General features: G+C 41.3%; 1 protein-coding gene and 1 pseudogene across 1 annotated transcript in view; both read right to left on the minus strand.

Moving 5' to 3' along the window:
* The window catches only part of RASA2 (RAS p21 protein activator 2), a 214,701-nt gene that overhangs the window by 133,023 nt on the left and 64,466 nt on the right, over positions 1 to 17,212 (minus strand). The window contains exons 2-4 of the mRNA XM_073625641.1: positions 16,660 to 16,777; positions 12,174 to 12,277; positions 7,341 to 7,435 (exon numbers count right to left, since the gene is read on the minus strand). Of these exons, the coding sequence (XP_073481742.1) occupies positions 7,341 to 7,435; positions 12,174 to 12,277; positions 16,660 to 16,777 (317 nt within the window). The remainder of the gene's footprint in view (positions 1 to 7,340; positions 7,436 to 12,173; positions 12,278 to 16,659; positions 16,778 to 17,212) is intronic.
* LOC141141962 (U2 spliceosomal RNA) lies at positions 10,855 to 10,987 on the minus strand (annotated as a pseudogene).

Here is a 17,212-nt window from a genome sequence, read left to right on the forward strand (position 1 = left end):
GCTCAATAGGGTTTAGGTCCAATGGCATGCTTGGCCAGTCCATCACCTTTACCCTCAGCTTCTTAAGCAGGACAGTGGTCATCTTGGAGGTGTTTGGGGTCGTTATGTTGGAATACAGCCCTGCAGCCCAGTCTCCAAAGGGAGGGGATCATGCTCTGCTTCAGTATGTCACAGTACATGTTGGCAATTATGGTTCCCTCAATGAACTGTGGCTCCCCAGTGCCAGCAGCACTCATGCAGCCCCAGACCATGACACTCCCACCACCATGCTTGACTGTAGGCAAGATACACTTGTCTTTGTGCTCCTCACCTGGTTGGCACCACACATGCTTGACACCATCTGAACCAAATAAGTTTATCTTGGTCTCATCAGACCACAGGACATGGTTCCAGTAATCCATGTCCTTAGTCTGCTTGTCTTCAGCAAACTGGTTGCAGGCTTTCTTGTGCATTATCTTTAGAAGGGGCTTCTTTCTGGGACAACAGCCATGTAGACCAATTTGATGCAGTGTGCGGCATATGGTCTGAGCACTGACAGGCTGACACACCACCCCTTCAACTGCAATGCTGGCAACACTCATACGTTTATTTCCTAAAGACAACCTCTGGATATGACGCTGAGCATGTGTACTCAACTTCTTTGGTCGACCATGGCGAGGCCTGTTTTGAGTGGATCCTGTCCTGTTAAACCACTGTAGGGTCTTGGTCACAGTGCTGCAGCTCAGGGAAAATGGCCAATTGGGCTAAATTTGGACATTTCCATTTTCCAGCACTGCCTTAACCCTCTTGGGCATGAAGTTAACCACCAGAGCTTCACAGGTTGCCACTGGAGTCCTCTTCCACTCCTCCATGACGACATCATGGAGCTGGTTTGGAGACATGCTTGGCCAGTGCATCACCTTTACCCTCAGCTTCTTTAGCAAGGCAGTAGTCATCTTGGGGGTGTGTTTGGAGTCGTTATGTTGGAATACTGCCCTGCGGCCCATCATCTCTGCTTCAGTATGTCACAGTACATGTTGGCATTCATGGTTCCCTCAATGAACTGTAGCTCCCCAGTGCTGGCAGCACTCAGGCAGCCTCAGACCATGACACCCCCACCACCATGCTTGACTGTAGGCAAGACACACTTGTCTTTGTACTCCTCACCTGGTTTCCGCCACACACGCTTGACACCATCTGAGCCAAATAAGTTTATCTTGGTCTCATCAGACCACAGGACATGATTCCAGTAATCCATGTCCTTAGTCTGCTGGTAAATGAGCTGGGAATTTTTCTTTGTTGTTTGACATACGGCGCCCTTCCAAGTGCTCCTTGCTGCAAGGCCGTTATAGATTGGGGTGGGTGCCGTTTGTTTATTTACTCTTTTCACACTGAGGCAGTTTTCAGATGTTTTAGCGCTAAAAAGAGTATAGCGCCTGAATACTGCCTCTCAAGCCACCACAGTGTGAAAGCCCGAGTTCCTTTACACTGGGGCAGTGCGCTTGCAGGATGGGAAAAAAGTCTTGCAAGCAGCATCTTTGGGGCGGTTTGGGAGCGGTGTATACACCACTCCCACACCGCCCCTGCCCATTGGAATGAACGGCAAGCAGCGCATTGTGGGCACTTTTAGCCCCTTCTTGGGGGTTAAAAAGCGCCCCGCTGCCACCCGCAAAATGGCTTAAAAGTCCACGGTTTAGGAGATATTCCCACTGCATGCTCTCTGAAGGGACGGCATACCCGTGCCCAAAATAAAAAAAAGTAAATAAATAAAAACAAAAAAAAAAAAGGGTCATTAATGGTCTCTCTGGATATTGTTTTAAAGAAAGGTCTGTAGTATTTCTATTACAGCAGGGCTGTACCTTTCTTGTAGGTCACAAGAGCACAGTTCGTCCTGCACTCCTGTAACCCATTTTTGTGGCCGAGCTTGTCCAGGCTCTGAAAAGATCCCGACCATATGGTCAGGATCCACCCAGATACCTGGACCGGCAGCTGGCTCAGCCTCGCAGCAAGATGTCCTGCCCTGCAGTGAGCACTGGAGGGGAAGAGCAGAGAGCTGGTGACTGACAGTGTCTGGCTCTCTGTTCACTAAAGGCTGAGACCTGAGGAATCGGCGGTCTTTGATTGCTCTGTTCTCAGACTTCGAAGCAACGGGGGATAGATGCCGCATTGGACTGATGCAGCATCCACATAGGGGAGATTTTTTTTTTTTTTTTTTCTTTCCCCGGTACCAAAAAAGGTTTGCGATGAATAAATTGACTTGCTTAGATCATGAATATTTTTATATACACCAAGGGCCTAAAACGTGAAGGTGAAAATGTGCATGCTTGGAGAAAAAAAAAAAAAAGGAAGAAGAGGTGGCCTTTAGTTCATACCACATGTGATATTGGGAAAATCAAGCAGGGAGTACTCTTTTTTTTTTTTTTAGCGTTAAACACAGGGCTTTTTCCAAGTAATAAAAAATGATCTTTTGCAATCTTGAACAATGAATTCACAAAGCATAGGGGCTGGTTCACACCAGATGCCGTCCAGTGTATTTTTACTCTGCATCAAAAATGCTTTTTTTTCTGTATGGAACTCAGCAAAATACATCAAAAACACATCAGAACAGGTGTCCTCAATGGAGATGAAGGATAAAAAAAGAAAAAGAAGAAGGAAGGAGGGGGATAAAACCGCACTGGTAGAAATCCCAAAAATCTTTTTGAAAAAGCTTTTAACCTATTAATATGTCCATAGTGAAGTAATGAACATTCAGAGTAAGTGGAATTTGCCTAAAAATTGTCTAGCAAATTTATACACAGGCGGGATACCTCTCCCGTACCCTATCACACAGGAAAAAAAAAAAAACTTATTTGAATGATGAATCATGAATGATATTCAGGGAATAAAGTCCAAAATCATTTCAATGTCAAAAGACCTAAACATTTTGGCCAGCTTACGCAATCACCAATACTAGTGGCCAGAATTTGACTGATCTAAATTCTACACGTACAGAGACTGTCATACAACAGCAGTGAAAATAGTGGGCAATAATCTCTACCTATGTACAAGGTATTTTAGCAGACTGAATAGGACCAGAGATAGGTCTGAACATGTTGGCGAGGAAGTGAATGTCAGTTTTGTTGTGATGCAGAACATACGGCTATTAAAGGGTTTGTAAAGGCAATTTTTAAAACATACAGGTTATACTTAACCGCTCTGTGCAATGGTTTTGCACAGTCCCGATTCTCCTCTTCTCTGGTCCCCCGCTGGCACTCTGGGCTTGCTATGGAGGCACTCATACATGCTCACTCCCGAGCCCTGCTCTCTGCATCCATAATACACAGAGAGCGTGGCTCAGCATCGCCCTCCACTCTCACTGGCTGTAATTGACAGCAGGAGCCTATGGCTCCTGCATCTCAGCCAATGAGGAGCGAAAGACCCAGGAGAGCCACTGCTTTCATGCACATCGCTGGATCGAGATCAGGTTAGTATTAGGGGGAGCTGAGCACTGAAGGTTTTATACCTTCATGCATAGAATGCATGAAGGTAAAAGACCTTCAGCCTTTAGAACCACTCTAACCATAAATGGAGCACTCAGTATGTATATCCACTTGCCCTCCAGAAGATTTACCCCCCTTCATGACCAGGCCATTTTTTGCGATGAGGCACTGCGTTACTTTGACGATTGCGATGCTGTACCCAAATAAAATTTATGTCTTTTTCCCACAAACAGAGCTTTCTTTTGGTGGTATTTGATCACCTCTGCGTTTTTTTTTTTTTTTGCACTATAAAACAAAAAAAGAATTAAAATAAATAAATAATTTTTACTTTCTGCTATAAAACATACCCAATTATTTAAAAAAAAAAATTAATTTCTTCATAATTTTAGGGCAATTTGTACTCTGGTACATGTTTTTGGTAAAAAAAAAATTCCCAATAAGCGTATATTGATTGGTTTGCACAAAAGTTATAGCGCCTACAAACTATGGGATAGATTTATGGAATTTTTATTTTTTTTTTAACTAGTAATGGCGGAGATCAGCAACTTATAGCAGGGCTGTGACATTGCGGCGGACAAAATCGGACACTATGACACTTTTTGGGGACCAGTGACACGAATACAGTGATCAGTGCTACAAATATGCACGGTCACTGTGCTAATAACACTGGCAGGGAAGGCGTTAACATCAGGGGGCGATCAAAGGGTTAAATGTGTTCCTAGGGAGTGCTTGCCAACTGCGTGGGGAAGCAGAAATCTGTGTTCTTGCTTAGCAGAAACACAAGATCACTACCCCCCCTTCTCACAGAACAGCAATCTGCCTTGTTTACATAGGCAGACTGCTGCTCTGTGAAATGATTGGTTTGGTCCTGGCAGTCATTGCATCCGTTGGACCCACTGATTGGCTCCCGCTGTGTCCAATTACAGCAGGAGCAGGTCGCCAGCGTATATATACAGTATACGGTCAGCAAGCGGATATTAAATCCGTACTTACAGTAGACTTTGAAAATACTACAAATGGTGTAATCCTGTTTACCAGATGGAAGCCCGTTTTAAGTTACCTCCAAACTAAAGTGCTTCTAAGCATTAACTTAAAAAAAAAAAAAAAAACACACACCTTTCAGTAGTTCTCCCTCAACCACCACATCCCTAATACTAACCTGAGGTCTGTACCAATCCAGTGCTGTGCCAGTTTGCAGCAGCGCTGATTTTTCTTCCTGATCTCACAGGGCAAATTGATAGCAGCGGGAGCCATCGGCTCCTGCTGATGTCAATCAAATCCAGTAAGGAGGGATTGGGGGGCGGGGTCCAGCCACATTGTGTAGACACACACAGCCCGGTTTGGGAGGGAACCTGCACATGTTCCTCTATAGGAAACGACTTCTTATGGTCGCACACAGAGAAGAGGAGGTGCAAAGAACGCTGGCAGGGGTACCCAGTATAGGTGGTTCAGGGCTGTTCAGTGCAAAATCCTTGCAAAAGCAGTATAACATTTTAAAATATTTTTTTCTTTTTACTAAAATAATAAAAGTTTACAACTGCTTTAAAACAAACAATTTGCGGCTGGCTCAATCCATTTCTTCTAACCCAACTTTTCGCTCTCTTACCTCCTTTGGATTATGGCCACAACCTACAGAGGTTTGGTTTCTGACATACACAAAATTTTAATATCCCCTAGTCCCGACACATTTACCAGACATGTTTATAGGACATTGGAATAGATTTTAAGTTGAGATTCCACAATCCACTTCTAAAAAGAGTGGAGCAAAATTTGGGAAATGCATATAAAGCTTCTATTTTGTACAATCTATAAGGAGAATCAATTCAAGATTCTCTATGGTTGGTACCATATTCCTCTTACATTCCTTCAATCCCAATATCCCTGACCAATCCTGGAGATGTTGGCAACGCTTATGAAGCAGAGTTCCTATCTACTGATCATGCTCAGAGATGCACTCCTTTTCGTAAAAGACATTTTACGCACTAACAAATACACATTAAGCTCAACCCGACAATATTCCTGCTCAGTCTTTTACCATCAAATATGCCCAAGAATGGTAAACATTTGGCCTTGCATGTGTTAACAGCCGCATGATGCTTGACAGCCTTTCATTGGAGACAGGTACAAAGACCATCTACTCTTGAACTCCATGCACCTATAGAAGACAATCTTATGAATGCCGTGGTAAAGAGTGCTCCCAAAGCAATCATTAGAGTGCAAAAAGTGATTTATACAAATAGTAGGTACATTCAAAACCGTGTATAAAACATGTATTAGTGAATGGCTTCACTTTATACTGTACATGTGCACAAATGTCTCAGTAAAAATATTATATTTATGATTGCTCAAACAAATATATTATGAAAAGTTCAAAACCGCTCCAAAAATCTTTCTAGATGATTCCACTCCAACACCATGTGAGAAATAAAATCTGTGTTCCAAATAATATTCGTGACTTTTCACCCAAAGTGACAACAAATTGCGCTCACCAGATGGCCCTGGCCGGCAAGTGACCGTAAGACATGAAGTACAAACTCGAATCCTGGAACCATTCAACGATCTTTTTCCAATCGATCGTTCACATGGTGAACTTGGTCAAATGAGCCAGAGAGCAGCCAGATCAAATCTTTGTTATCTATCCTCTGCTCCAATCTCCCACATCTGAAAATCAAGCTCCACCAAAAAGAGCCAGGGAAGGCAGATATAGTGTAGTATCGTTTGTTTATGGTTAAAAAATGTCACTTACAATATTTCCAGCAGGGGAGTACATCAATATATTGGAAACACCTAGTGCGGTGGAAGTCCATTCAGACAGCGCTATTTGACCAGCAGTGTATGCTATGCATTAGGCAACCCCCCAGCAGAAGTGACGCAGAGTGTGTGTCAGACCTAGCTTCTATGCATTTTGCGTTCCAGCACGCGTCATATGGAAGCTCAACTAAATAATACGCTTCTTTTCATGAATGAGTTTGGAATCCATGGATCCAGTTTGAGGCCTCCACTTAGGTTACCTTGCAGCAGTTGTCCCTCTTTTCCCCCATTTCTTCTTGTCGTTTGCTTAAGTTTCCCCCTTCCTTCACTTCCGATCCCCTTTATCTCTTTTTCAGATTCCCCTATTCCTAAACTCAGCTTTACTGTTGGTTTATGTAAACTTAATTTGGGTTTTTGGATATAAGAACGGTATCAAAAGGCAACTGTCTTACTGTACACACTAACTTTATGACTAAATCTTATTTAGAGGCTCTGGCAGGTCTCGAGATGAATACATTCATATAGTCACCAGGTTAATTGTGCTCTTGTACAACAGTTGTTACTGCTATCTTTACCTAAAGTAATTGCTCTTCTAATTCTCTTTCCACTGAAATTGCTGATTACTTGAATCTTTGCTTGACTACTTTTGACTTGGAAGGATGTAACGTAAAAGCCTTATTATTATCATCTATCTTTAAAATAATATTCCTTTAATTTTTCTAAACTCAAATATTTACATTAAAAAATCCTTACAGCTTTAGTAAACCTAACTTAACAATGTAACTACAGTTACTTCAAATCATATTCCAGTGTCAAGTTTTAAAAAATTGTAGGTTGCATTAAAAGTTAAGGAAATTTGTAGGTTCCAATTTAAATGACCAAAATGCAGTAGAGAATCAGGTGCCGCAAAGACACGGCCCCTTGCAGATTTAATTCTATTCCGTTTGGCTCGATGTTCATTCAGAAACAACTGGCTGCTGCAAAGTCAAAAACATTACTACTATAGGACAACTATTTATCTACAGGTTTGTATTCCAAAATTGCCAGAAGGGGGGAACTTTATGGATAGCAGGTCAGAGTACACACTACATCTAACCATACTCTCCCATAGTGGAGGAAGAGGAGGATTACCTGGACTTCTGAGTTGGAATCAATTGGCTGAAGTGGAAACCAGGGCTCTTTACCGTTGTATCTGAACAAGTCATCTTTTTTAATGGCAACCTTTCCTGTGGAGAAAAACAAAATCTGTAACCTAGCATGGCACAAACTAGAGAAAACATGACTAACTAGTTTACTGAGCTATCATACTAGGCTGAAACACCATTTTAAAACACCATTTTTCATTAAAATTAGTTTAGCGATTAGGATTTGATACCATCATAACTACATGAGCTGGCTGATATCCCACTGCAAAAATATGGGCATTGATAATGTTGCACCTATGCCTATGTTAAGATTTTAGAGTGTTTTTGTGCCCAGTTAGCCACATGAACATTTTTGACACAGGTAGTGATGTTAACAGCATAGATTTGAGCTGCACCCCTTGCAGTGTTAAACAGGTATAGCTGCAAGGAATGGTACTGTGCAAAAATCAATCAAAAAAACAAGAGCAGAAAATCACCAGCACTCCAATGATACTCTTCCACAATTATTCATGGAATGTCACAACAGTCACAGCCAAGTTTTTGTCCCTCACAGGGACATAGTGACAACATACATTTAGACACCTTTCACACTGATGCACTTTTTGGGCATTTTATCGCTAAAACGAGTGCCTTAAAAGCGCCTCTCATGCCTCCCCAGTGTGAAAGCCTGAGTGCTTTCACACTGGGGCAGTGCGCTCATGGGAGGGGAAAAAAAAAAAAGGTCCTGGAAGCAGCATCTTTGGGGCTGTTTGGAGAGCTGTGTATATACACGGTTTCCAAAATGCCCTGCCCATTGAAATTAATGGGCAGCGCTGTCGAAGCGCCGCAACACAGGTGCTTTTAACCCTTTCTTCGGCCGCTAGTGGGGGTTAAAAGTGTTCCGTTAGCGGCCGAAAAGTGCTGCTAAAATGACGGTAAAGTGCCCCAAAAACTAGCGGTGCTTTACCGGTAACGCACCCCCGCCCCAGTGTGAAATTAGCCTAACATACCATACCCATACTTCAGAAGTGCCTTTATAAGTTGTGGTATTAACAGTACCCTGCACTGAAAGCACACATTCAGTAATTTGAAGGGGTGTTCAAATACTTTGGCCACTTACTGCATAATAATTTACAAGGTGCTAGCCAGTCAATGCTTCTAGCAATTTTGTTAAGTTTAGAAGACAATAGTGATGTGTGTGGGCATCTGAAGATTAACAGACATACCCAGCTAATCAATGTCAATGATGAAATCCATTGGCTCAAATGGGTTTTCCTGATCAATATTATTCCCCCAAGATCAGGCTGGTGTGTTTGTTATGCACTCGGACAAGCACACTTATGAGATACATATTCAGGTGGTTTTGATAAGGTAATGATCAGACATGTATCCCAGTGCAACAAAATAATGAAAAAAGTTTTTGTTCACAAAACTGTTGTGTGATCACACAATTTGGAATTACTGTTAGAGCTTCTACCCAAAATTGCCCTACATGGTGTGAAAATCAATATGAAAGTCAATCTGTCACAGGGACAGAATATTTTATTTCCTTGCAGCTGCTGCCTAGTCAGCTGACGGGAAAAGGACTTGAAAGTCTGCACCACAAAGCCACCGCACAGGTCTGTCACAGAGGATAAAGCATAAACCCGCAAATCCCTTCTTCTTCCTCATTAACACAGACATGCGAAAAGCAGGCATAATGACTACAGTGCAGTCCGTTTCCATGTTTTTTTTTAAATTTTGCAATTGAGACAGGTTTCATAAACATGCATACAGTTTCAGTTTTAAGACTTGTAAAGCATTAGAGAAAGTTGGAATCATGAGTTTTAAGTGCTGCCGTTTGGGCACAGGTATTTTCCTGGCATAGGATTGTTAACATTAGGCTCCATTACTTTCAAAAGACACAGTACGCTTACAGTTAAAGTGTTACTAAACTGCTAAATACCTTTTCTCATCAGCAAAAAATTTATAATATAAATATAAATATATATATATATATATATATATATATATATATATATATATATATATATATATCCCCTGACTCTGTCTGGACAGTGCCATTTGATTAACCCCTTAGGTTCCACACTGAGTATAACAAGCATACTAGTAACACCAAGGGATAGGAACAGGATGATTAGCCATAGGAATACTTTTATGAATAAGGTTAGGCAAAAGATGGGGTGAATGTAAAGATTAAGTTAACTTTTTGAGATTAGGTTAGGGGTTAACTTTCAGTAGATTACAGTGGAACTTTCAGTAACTTTACAAGTCTGCAGGAATGTATGCCGATAGGTCACAATTACCAAAATAAAGTAGGACCTTTTTATCATTAAAGTAGACCTTGGGCTCAGCCAAGGTGACTTTTGCCTAGGTTTAGGTAATGTTATTACTCAGAAATATTTCCTCACTCTCCTCTCACTGGTCACTCAGGCATCACTATTATAAAGGGCAAGAGGTGTCAGACATTTGTAAACACCAAGGATAGCCATAAACTACACATGTTTTTTTTTTGTTTTTTTTTTAAAAAGCCAGTGGCGTGCAAAACACACCCAAAAACTTCCACCCGATGCCAAAAAAAAAGTGCACACACATAAAGAGTGAAACACAAAAACGTGCAACGGGTGTTTACACTGATCCTCCACTAGGGAAGGACCTTACCCTGATCCCCCGAGGCGTTAGGCTCCAGACAGGGACTGAGGTACTTCACTTGGGTCCATCTAGCCGAAACCAGACGTACCCCCGTTCTCTGGAAGGTCTGCCGAAACAGATCCACCCAAGGGAGACCCCATGAGAGAGGGCGAACCAAGCCAAAAGGCCTATTATGCACCCCCTCCCAAGACTTTCAGAGTAGGCCCGAGGACCCACACCCTACTCATCACACAGTGACAAATGTGTACACACAAACAAAAAAATACAAAAAAGTGGCAAACATGGGGATGAATAAAAAGAAAGTGGGGAGAAGGAAGGTGGGAGAGTGAAAAGTGACCATTGTGTAATACAATGGCTGGCCCTCCGGCCAGGAATAAAAATTTCCCCTGATCCTAGCCAAAGGGCTCGGCCCTAGAGGCAGGTGCGAAAAACGTGTGTTGTGGTGAAGTGACTATGGTGCCATAAATCAAGTGCCGAAACACTGACTGTACAGCACCCCTGAACTGCCACTTCAGGGGCACATTCACCACTGGCTTTTCATGCAACCCTGACCCCCGACCCAGACCACAGCAGCCCCCACCCCAGGCAGAAAGGCATGAAATTCTGAAAGCTTGGCGAGAGCCCTTTACCATCAGGCCTCACCGTCGTTCTGTCCCTCCTACCTAATTACATTCGGGAAATACTAGCCGCTCCCCCGGTGGGAGAAAGGGGAGCCAGTGTTCTCTCCCGAAAAACTGTCTGGAGCTAGAGCTGCCCCAATCTAGGCCAGAAGGCCAGGGATCCGACCCTTCAGCCGGACCCAGTGGTTCTCCATCCCCATCAGAAGGCTTCCCTTTTGGCTACAAACCTCTCCAGGTCACCTTTACTCCAGCAGGTTTTGCACAGCAACCGCCATCCCATCTCCACCTCGCCGTAGATCAGGGACGGAAGCAAGCGCCACCTCCTGGAAACTGATAAGAACAGATACTACACTTGATCTTAGTCAAAAGGCCGAGAAGCCATAAACTACACAGGTACCAAGATTTCCATTATTGTGTCATCAGTGAGTAAGCATCTTAGTCCAGAGAGTAGAAGCCTACATCAACAAAGATAGCTCTTTCCTTGTGGAGAGAAAAGCAGCTGAAAGCACAGGCTAGGGAAGTACAGTGATCTATGTGAGAGGTAACTGATATCAGTAAGTGAATTAAAAAAAAAAAAAAATCCCCTATCTGAAGTTACCTCCATTTTCAATTTTGAGAGGTGAGATAGGTCAAGAGTTATACATTTTATGGACAAAAACAGGAAAGGGGAGAACGCTTATAATTACATTCACATTAATTTGCATAGCTGAAATCCCATCTCCAAAAGCACTGCACCAGGTTACCAAGGACTGGTCCCCAAGACATTATATAATTAAAAAAAAATGCCAAGTGTATGGAACACTTCAGGACAGGTGTAAGCGCTCCTGTTGTGATTGGGAAAGCCCTAACTGGCATTCAGTTTCACAGCTAATGCAAACACCATGATGCCCACCTACCACCAATTTTAAGCAAGCATGCCTACTGTTCTTTTGTGCCCATAGCAGATGTGTGCATATGCCTGTTTTCAAGTGCCTAAAAGGGGACACAGGTGAAAGATTCTACTAAACCATGTGTGCAGAGTACCCGTCAACAAAACACAAAGCAGGTAAAAGAAGAGAACAAGAACTGTTTCTAATGGTTTCCACTATGCACCCTCATTGGAACAGCCATGCTGAACACATACAGAGGAATCCCACTTGCAGTGCTGGCTGAGGTCTGTTCCCCTAAGGCTCTGTGCACATCTTGGCATATGGGGTGGGCGACAATCGTGGTAAAAATCGCGCAAATAGAATTGCGGGGCGCCCGTCGCCCAAAAGACGTTCATGTACTTCTTTTGGACGACAGGCGTCATGCGATTTTACCAGGATTGTCGCATGATGAATCGTGGGAAAATGATGCCGCGTTTGGGGTGCTATTGAAATTGACAGGCAAGGCATGGGCGTCCCGAGATTTGCAGAATCGGGCTATTGCGAATTGTGGCAATTCCACCCACGATTTGAAACGCAGAGATGTGAACAGAGCCCAAGTAATGAGCAAAAACTTGCCACCAGTTTGAAGCATACATATCCTTAACTGTGCTCTCTGAGCAGCAAATACATTTGAGAAGACATTTGCCAGTGACTGCTTACCTATTCTTAGATCTCTCTGTAAAAGATTTTTATCATAGATATAAAACGATAAATTTTGGAATGCTCTTGGAATTTCAAAGTAGAAATCTTCACCATAAAATGGGCTGCAGAGAGAGAGAAGAGAAGAGAAATTAAAAAGAAAAAAATGCGAAAACAAATACACAATGTATAAAAAAATAAATAAATAAATGTGCATATAATACTAAATAAACATGTACCAGTTACCATAGCTTGGACCAATATTTAAAAATTGTAAGCAATTATCTCTAGAAGAAAAGACAAAACAATTTATTGATCCCCTGTGAAATATGCCATTTGCCTAGCTGCTTCTGCAGTTAGTATTTTTAGTCACTGGCCCAGAGCAAGCATGTGGCCAGTAAAATAGGAGCAATGTCACAAATTCCAATCTGCATATTTGTGCCTTAAATTAATGAAGCTACAAGATCAACATAACCGCCAAGGAAGTAGCATTTTTTAGAAGCGGCCAAAAGCAGCCTACTTCTAATTTATTATAGGTTTCTGGTATATGTATTCCTTTCACGAGCTCATTATTATATCATAAACACAACGACTTCCTTTACTTTTAATGAGAGGGATTATAATGTAAGATAGTTAAATCCCAAGTTTAGTTATAAAACAAAAAAAATAAAATCAGCACAAGAGACATTACTTGCCATCAATCCCATGTGTCCAATACACTGCTGGCTCCTGGATTCCCTGCCATCTTCATCCTCCGACCTTCCCCTACACCCACCTCCGTAATCTTATTGTGTGGCTGGGGTCAATAGAGCCAGGGAACCTGTTATATGCACACATCAAGAGTGCCAACTATACCCACTTCTATCTTTTAGAAAAGCTGTACTATAGTTTGTATGAATGAAATGTGATCTATGAATGGAAAAGACTATCCTTTTATTCTTCATCCCGTCCTCTATTCATTGATCACATTTCATTCAAAGAAGCTTTTGTACACCTTTTCTGAATGTAGGAGGTGGGTGGAATGGGAGGGCATATGACAAGTCCCCCCGCCTTTTTTAAAGCCCAACCACACCAGAGAGGGGGATCAGAGGGGGAAAATGTCAACTAATACAGACAGCAGCACAGAGGACACAGATTTATAGTAAGCAATGTCTCTTGTACTTTTTTTTTCCCACTAAACCTAAGCTTTAAAGATTTGAATTCCAAAAAAATCTTTCACCCTTTACACCTAAACCTAGTCCCTTAAGATACAGTGCTAGAGTCCCTGTGGTGCCTACTGATAAGGGGCAAACTAGATGCATTATCTAGAGACCTTATTACTGAGACTGAAGCACTTTGAATGACACAATAATGGATTATGATGCAATTCCCATGTGGAGCATATTTCATCTGAACTAAAGGGGCAAATGGAGGCATTGGCATTAAACCGGATAACCTGGGTTGGAAGCTTTTTGTATCTACTTAACCCGACACAACTGGGTTTTAATAATAACACTCTACAACTCTCTGTGGATCAAATAGGGGTATCCTAGTATCTGCCTGAATCACAGATATATCTGGGTGAATCTCACTGATTATACAACAGCCCATTGTCTGTCTCATACTAACAGTTTTTGGATTTCTCGGTCCTCTTGTTTACGTGAGGGTACATGTGTTCAAGCCAGTAAGTGTTCTTATGCACGATAGTCCTCTAATAGCAAGTTAAGTGGTATAAAAACCGTATTCAGATTTACAATGTGGGGGCACGCTCCTTAGATTTTCTCCTGTATCCCCCATCTGAGCAATAGAGATGGGTTGTACACACATACAGCACAAATATTTCCAAAATAATATTTACTGCTTTAAACCAGCCACAGACTGGTCAAATCTCAGCCGGTTCAGCAGGGACTATGATCAATCGAGGGACTGTGTTAATGGGGGAAAAAACAAAACAAAAACCAACATCTATGGTCGGCTTTATATGCTCCTGAAGTGAATCACAAAACACTTTGAGACTGCCTGATGCCCATGACAGTTCAGATTCATACACTAGGACCTTTTCTTTGGATGTTTTTGTTCAAATATTATAAATACAGAATGATATAAGGAGCCTGTGGTGGAAGTTTTGCTGTTGGTTCAATATCTACATGCATAACATTTATTAGATTTTAAAAATTAATAACATTGAGGTAGTATTAATGTTGCAAGAAGCCACTGTTGTAATTTTAGCAACAGGTTACACCCATATTTAGGGTGTAACATGTAATATTGAATAGGCAGAGAACATCAGTGAAATGGATGAAAGCTGGGAAAGAAAAAAAAAAAAAGGGGGAGGTTCTTGTTTTCAGTTTTGAGGGCCCTGCAAAAAGGTTTGTTCAGACCTCTATTTGACAGGTGTTAGTCTCCATTATGGTGCAGTCCATTAAACAAGGATAAAGAAGAAGAACTTGCCTTTAAGAATGTGCACATATTCACAAAAAATAAAATAAAATAAAAGCAGCTTCACCAAAATGTAAGGCCTTAGTTTTTCATTCAGATTTTATTTTGGCATTAATCTTTTTTTTAGTGTCCGTTTCACACACACACACACACACACACACACACACACACACCAAATTGAAGATTGTAATAAAATGGACTTATTCATCTGCTTCCCATGGACTGCAACTTCATAACTGCAAATGGATCAGCCAGTTCATTTGTTACTATAAGAACATTTTAACGTTTTGCTCCATATAAAAACAAACATTATACTCACTGCATGGCAAAGAAAGAAAAAGAAGACTGTCAGCAGCACAGAGCTGTATATCATTCACAAAGTGCAGGACACATAAAACAAAAAAGATATTTGTCTAAAAATCATTGTTATGTGTTTGTATGACAGGAGCAGACACTGAACAGGAAACTGAGCGATGTCTCAGCTCAATAGGCCACAAATTGGGCTTCTGGCAGGGGAGGTACGGACAGGCAGTAATGGAAGACGTAAAAAGGGATTTTGTTCTACAATGGTTTATTCTATCATTGGATATCTGTGTTATTATCCTGGGTTTGTCCAGTATTTAGGACTACTTTATTCTGCCTGCATCCATGTCTGTACCATGAAAAAGAATAATGTTTAAATAAAAAAAAAAAAAAAAAAAAAAGGAAGAAGGAGGGAGTGGAGAAAAATCTATAAAACTAGGTGATTTTTAAATAAATATATGGACCAGTATTTACATTTTTAAGGCTCGGAAGTCTACTTCTTTAAACAGCCTGTGCCACTATTCAGCCAATATTTGTTTTTTTTTTTACCCTTTTAATCTACAGTTATTGGCTGGGGAAAATAAAAAAATGACCAACTTTATCCTTATCTGTGGAAATTTCAATTGTGAGATGCCTCCAGATGTCAGGGTGTGCGTATGGACTTATGATAACTGGCTCATTATATATCAGTATGGACTGAAAGAATTTCATCTTGGGTCTGTAGGTATGTTTTGTAGCCGTTAAATTCTAGGAAGCGAAGATAGATGAATGAAACAAAGATGCAAAGCATCACTGAAAGAATCATGTCAACCAGAGACGCCACGTCAGCAGAACATTACCCGGAAATGACTCTTGTGCAATAGTCATTACTGAAGAAGTGAACAGGGGAAATGATGCAAAAACAAGAGTCAAACTGCTGTGGTTTCCTATGCAAGAGGAGTTTTGTTTATTCAAATGCCAACTTCTGATAAGTATTCTAAAGCCACATCTCCTAAAAAAGTCGATACAATGTCCTGATGTGAGATACCTTGAAAACAGTGGTGTTTAGACATCAATGGCAGGCCACTCAAGTTCACAAAAATGAAACGGAAGCTAGACTGACATGCTTGACTCATTGTTAAAAAGGAACCCCAGTGTGATTTTTTTTATTTATTCAAAGCCCACAGTTTCCTGTGTACATAGGCTGTTAAGGTTAAGCAAAATGTATGCAGAAAACATTACCAACTACAGAGAAATTGTTAAGCACCAAATCTATAGTAAGACATGAGAAATTTGCCGTTAAGAAGCCAGAATCTCCAGCATGCCATGGGCATAAAAAGAATCCTCACCTTACGTTATTGCACACATATGGTTTGTACTCAAAGATTGAGTAGTTGGGTGGGTGGGAGCGGGTCTCTGTGGCACAATACAATAGCGCAGCAGGGGAGATCTCTGCATTCACATTGTGTGGATGTGGGGATCTGTCAGGTGTTTCTTTTCATTCAACCCACTGGTTGAATGAAAAGAAATGGTATGTGTATACGCTGCATAACAGGCCACATCACCTGTATGGAACCAGCACCTTAGGTGGGAGGCATTCAAATGCCATTTCCATGCAAGCTGGATTGCATAATGGGTAATTACACCTCCCACCCTTTAGAGCACAAATTGCAAATGGTTTGGAAGATACTCCTGATAGCGACTGACAACAAAGGCATTTTGATAAGGATCACTGAAAAATAATATAAATAATTTAGTTCATCCCTGTATCAAAGCTACAAGGCTAGGAATACAAAATACTTCTTACTTAAGTGACTTTTCAACAACATTGGTCCTAAAGATTTCCTCCTGGTCCAGATTCACAGTAGAAAAGCAGTCTCTCATCTTGTTGGGTCCTGGGTATGGTAGCAGATTTTTTGCCTCACCTGTAAGGAGATGTGAAAATTACTACTTCAAATTGATGATAACTATGCATTTTGTTTACCTAAAAAATAAAAAAACACCAACAATGGTCGGGATGAATAAGAATTATTGGACTAAAAAGGCAAAGATTATTCTGCAGCTGTCATAACAAAAGAAAGATGCATGTTGATTGTTGGTGTCAAAGTTAGGTGCACATGCAATTTTTTACTAGTAATAGGAATCACACACTCTGGAGGTACAAAGGATAGTTTGCTTTCATCAGTACTCATTTAAATGAGAAATATAGCCAAAGCTCATTTGGCTGTACTTCTCCCATGAATCACAGGAGTGCATTTCGTTCTGCATTCCTGTAACCAGTTTTCAGCAGAAAGCGGGCTGAAGCCTGCTGTCAACTGACATCACAGAGCTGGTCCAGGCTTGAGCAAGATCGCAACAGT

The sequence above is a fragment of the Aquarana catesbeiana genome, linkage group LG04 (genome assembly GCF_042186555.1).
Source record: "Aquarana catesbeiana isolate 2022-GZ linkage group LG04, ASM4218655v1, whole genome shotgun sequence".
Classification (NCBI taxonomy): domain Eukaryota; kingdom Metazoa; phylum Chordata; class Amphibia; order Anura; family Ranidae; genus Aquarana; species Aquarana catesbeiana.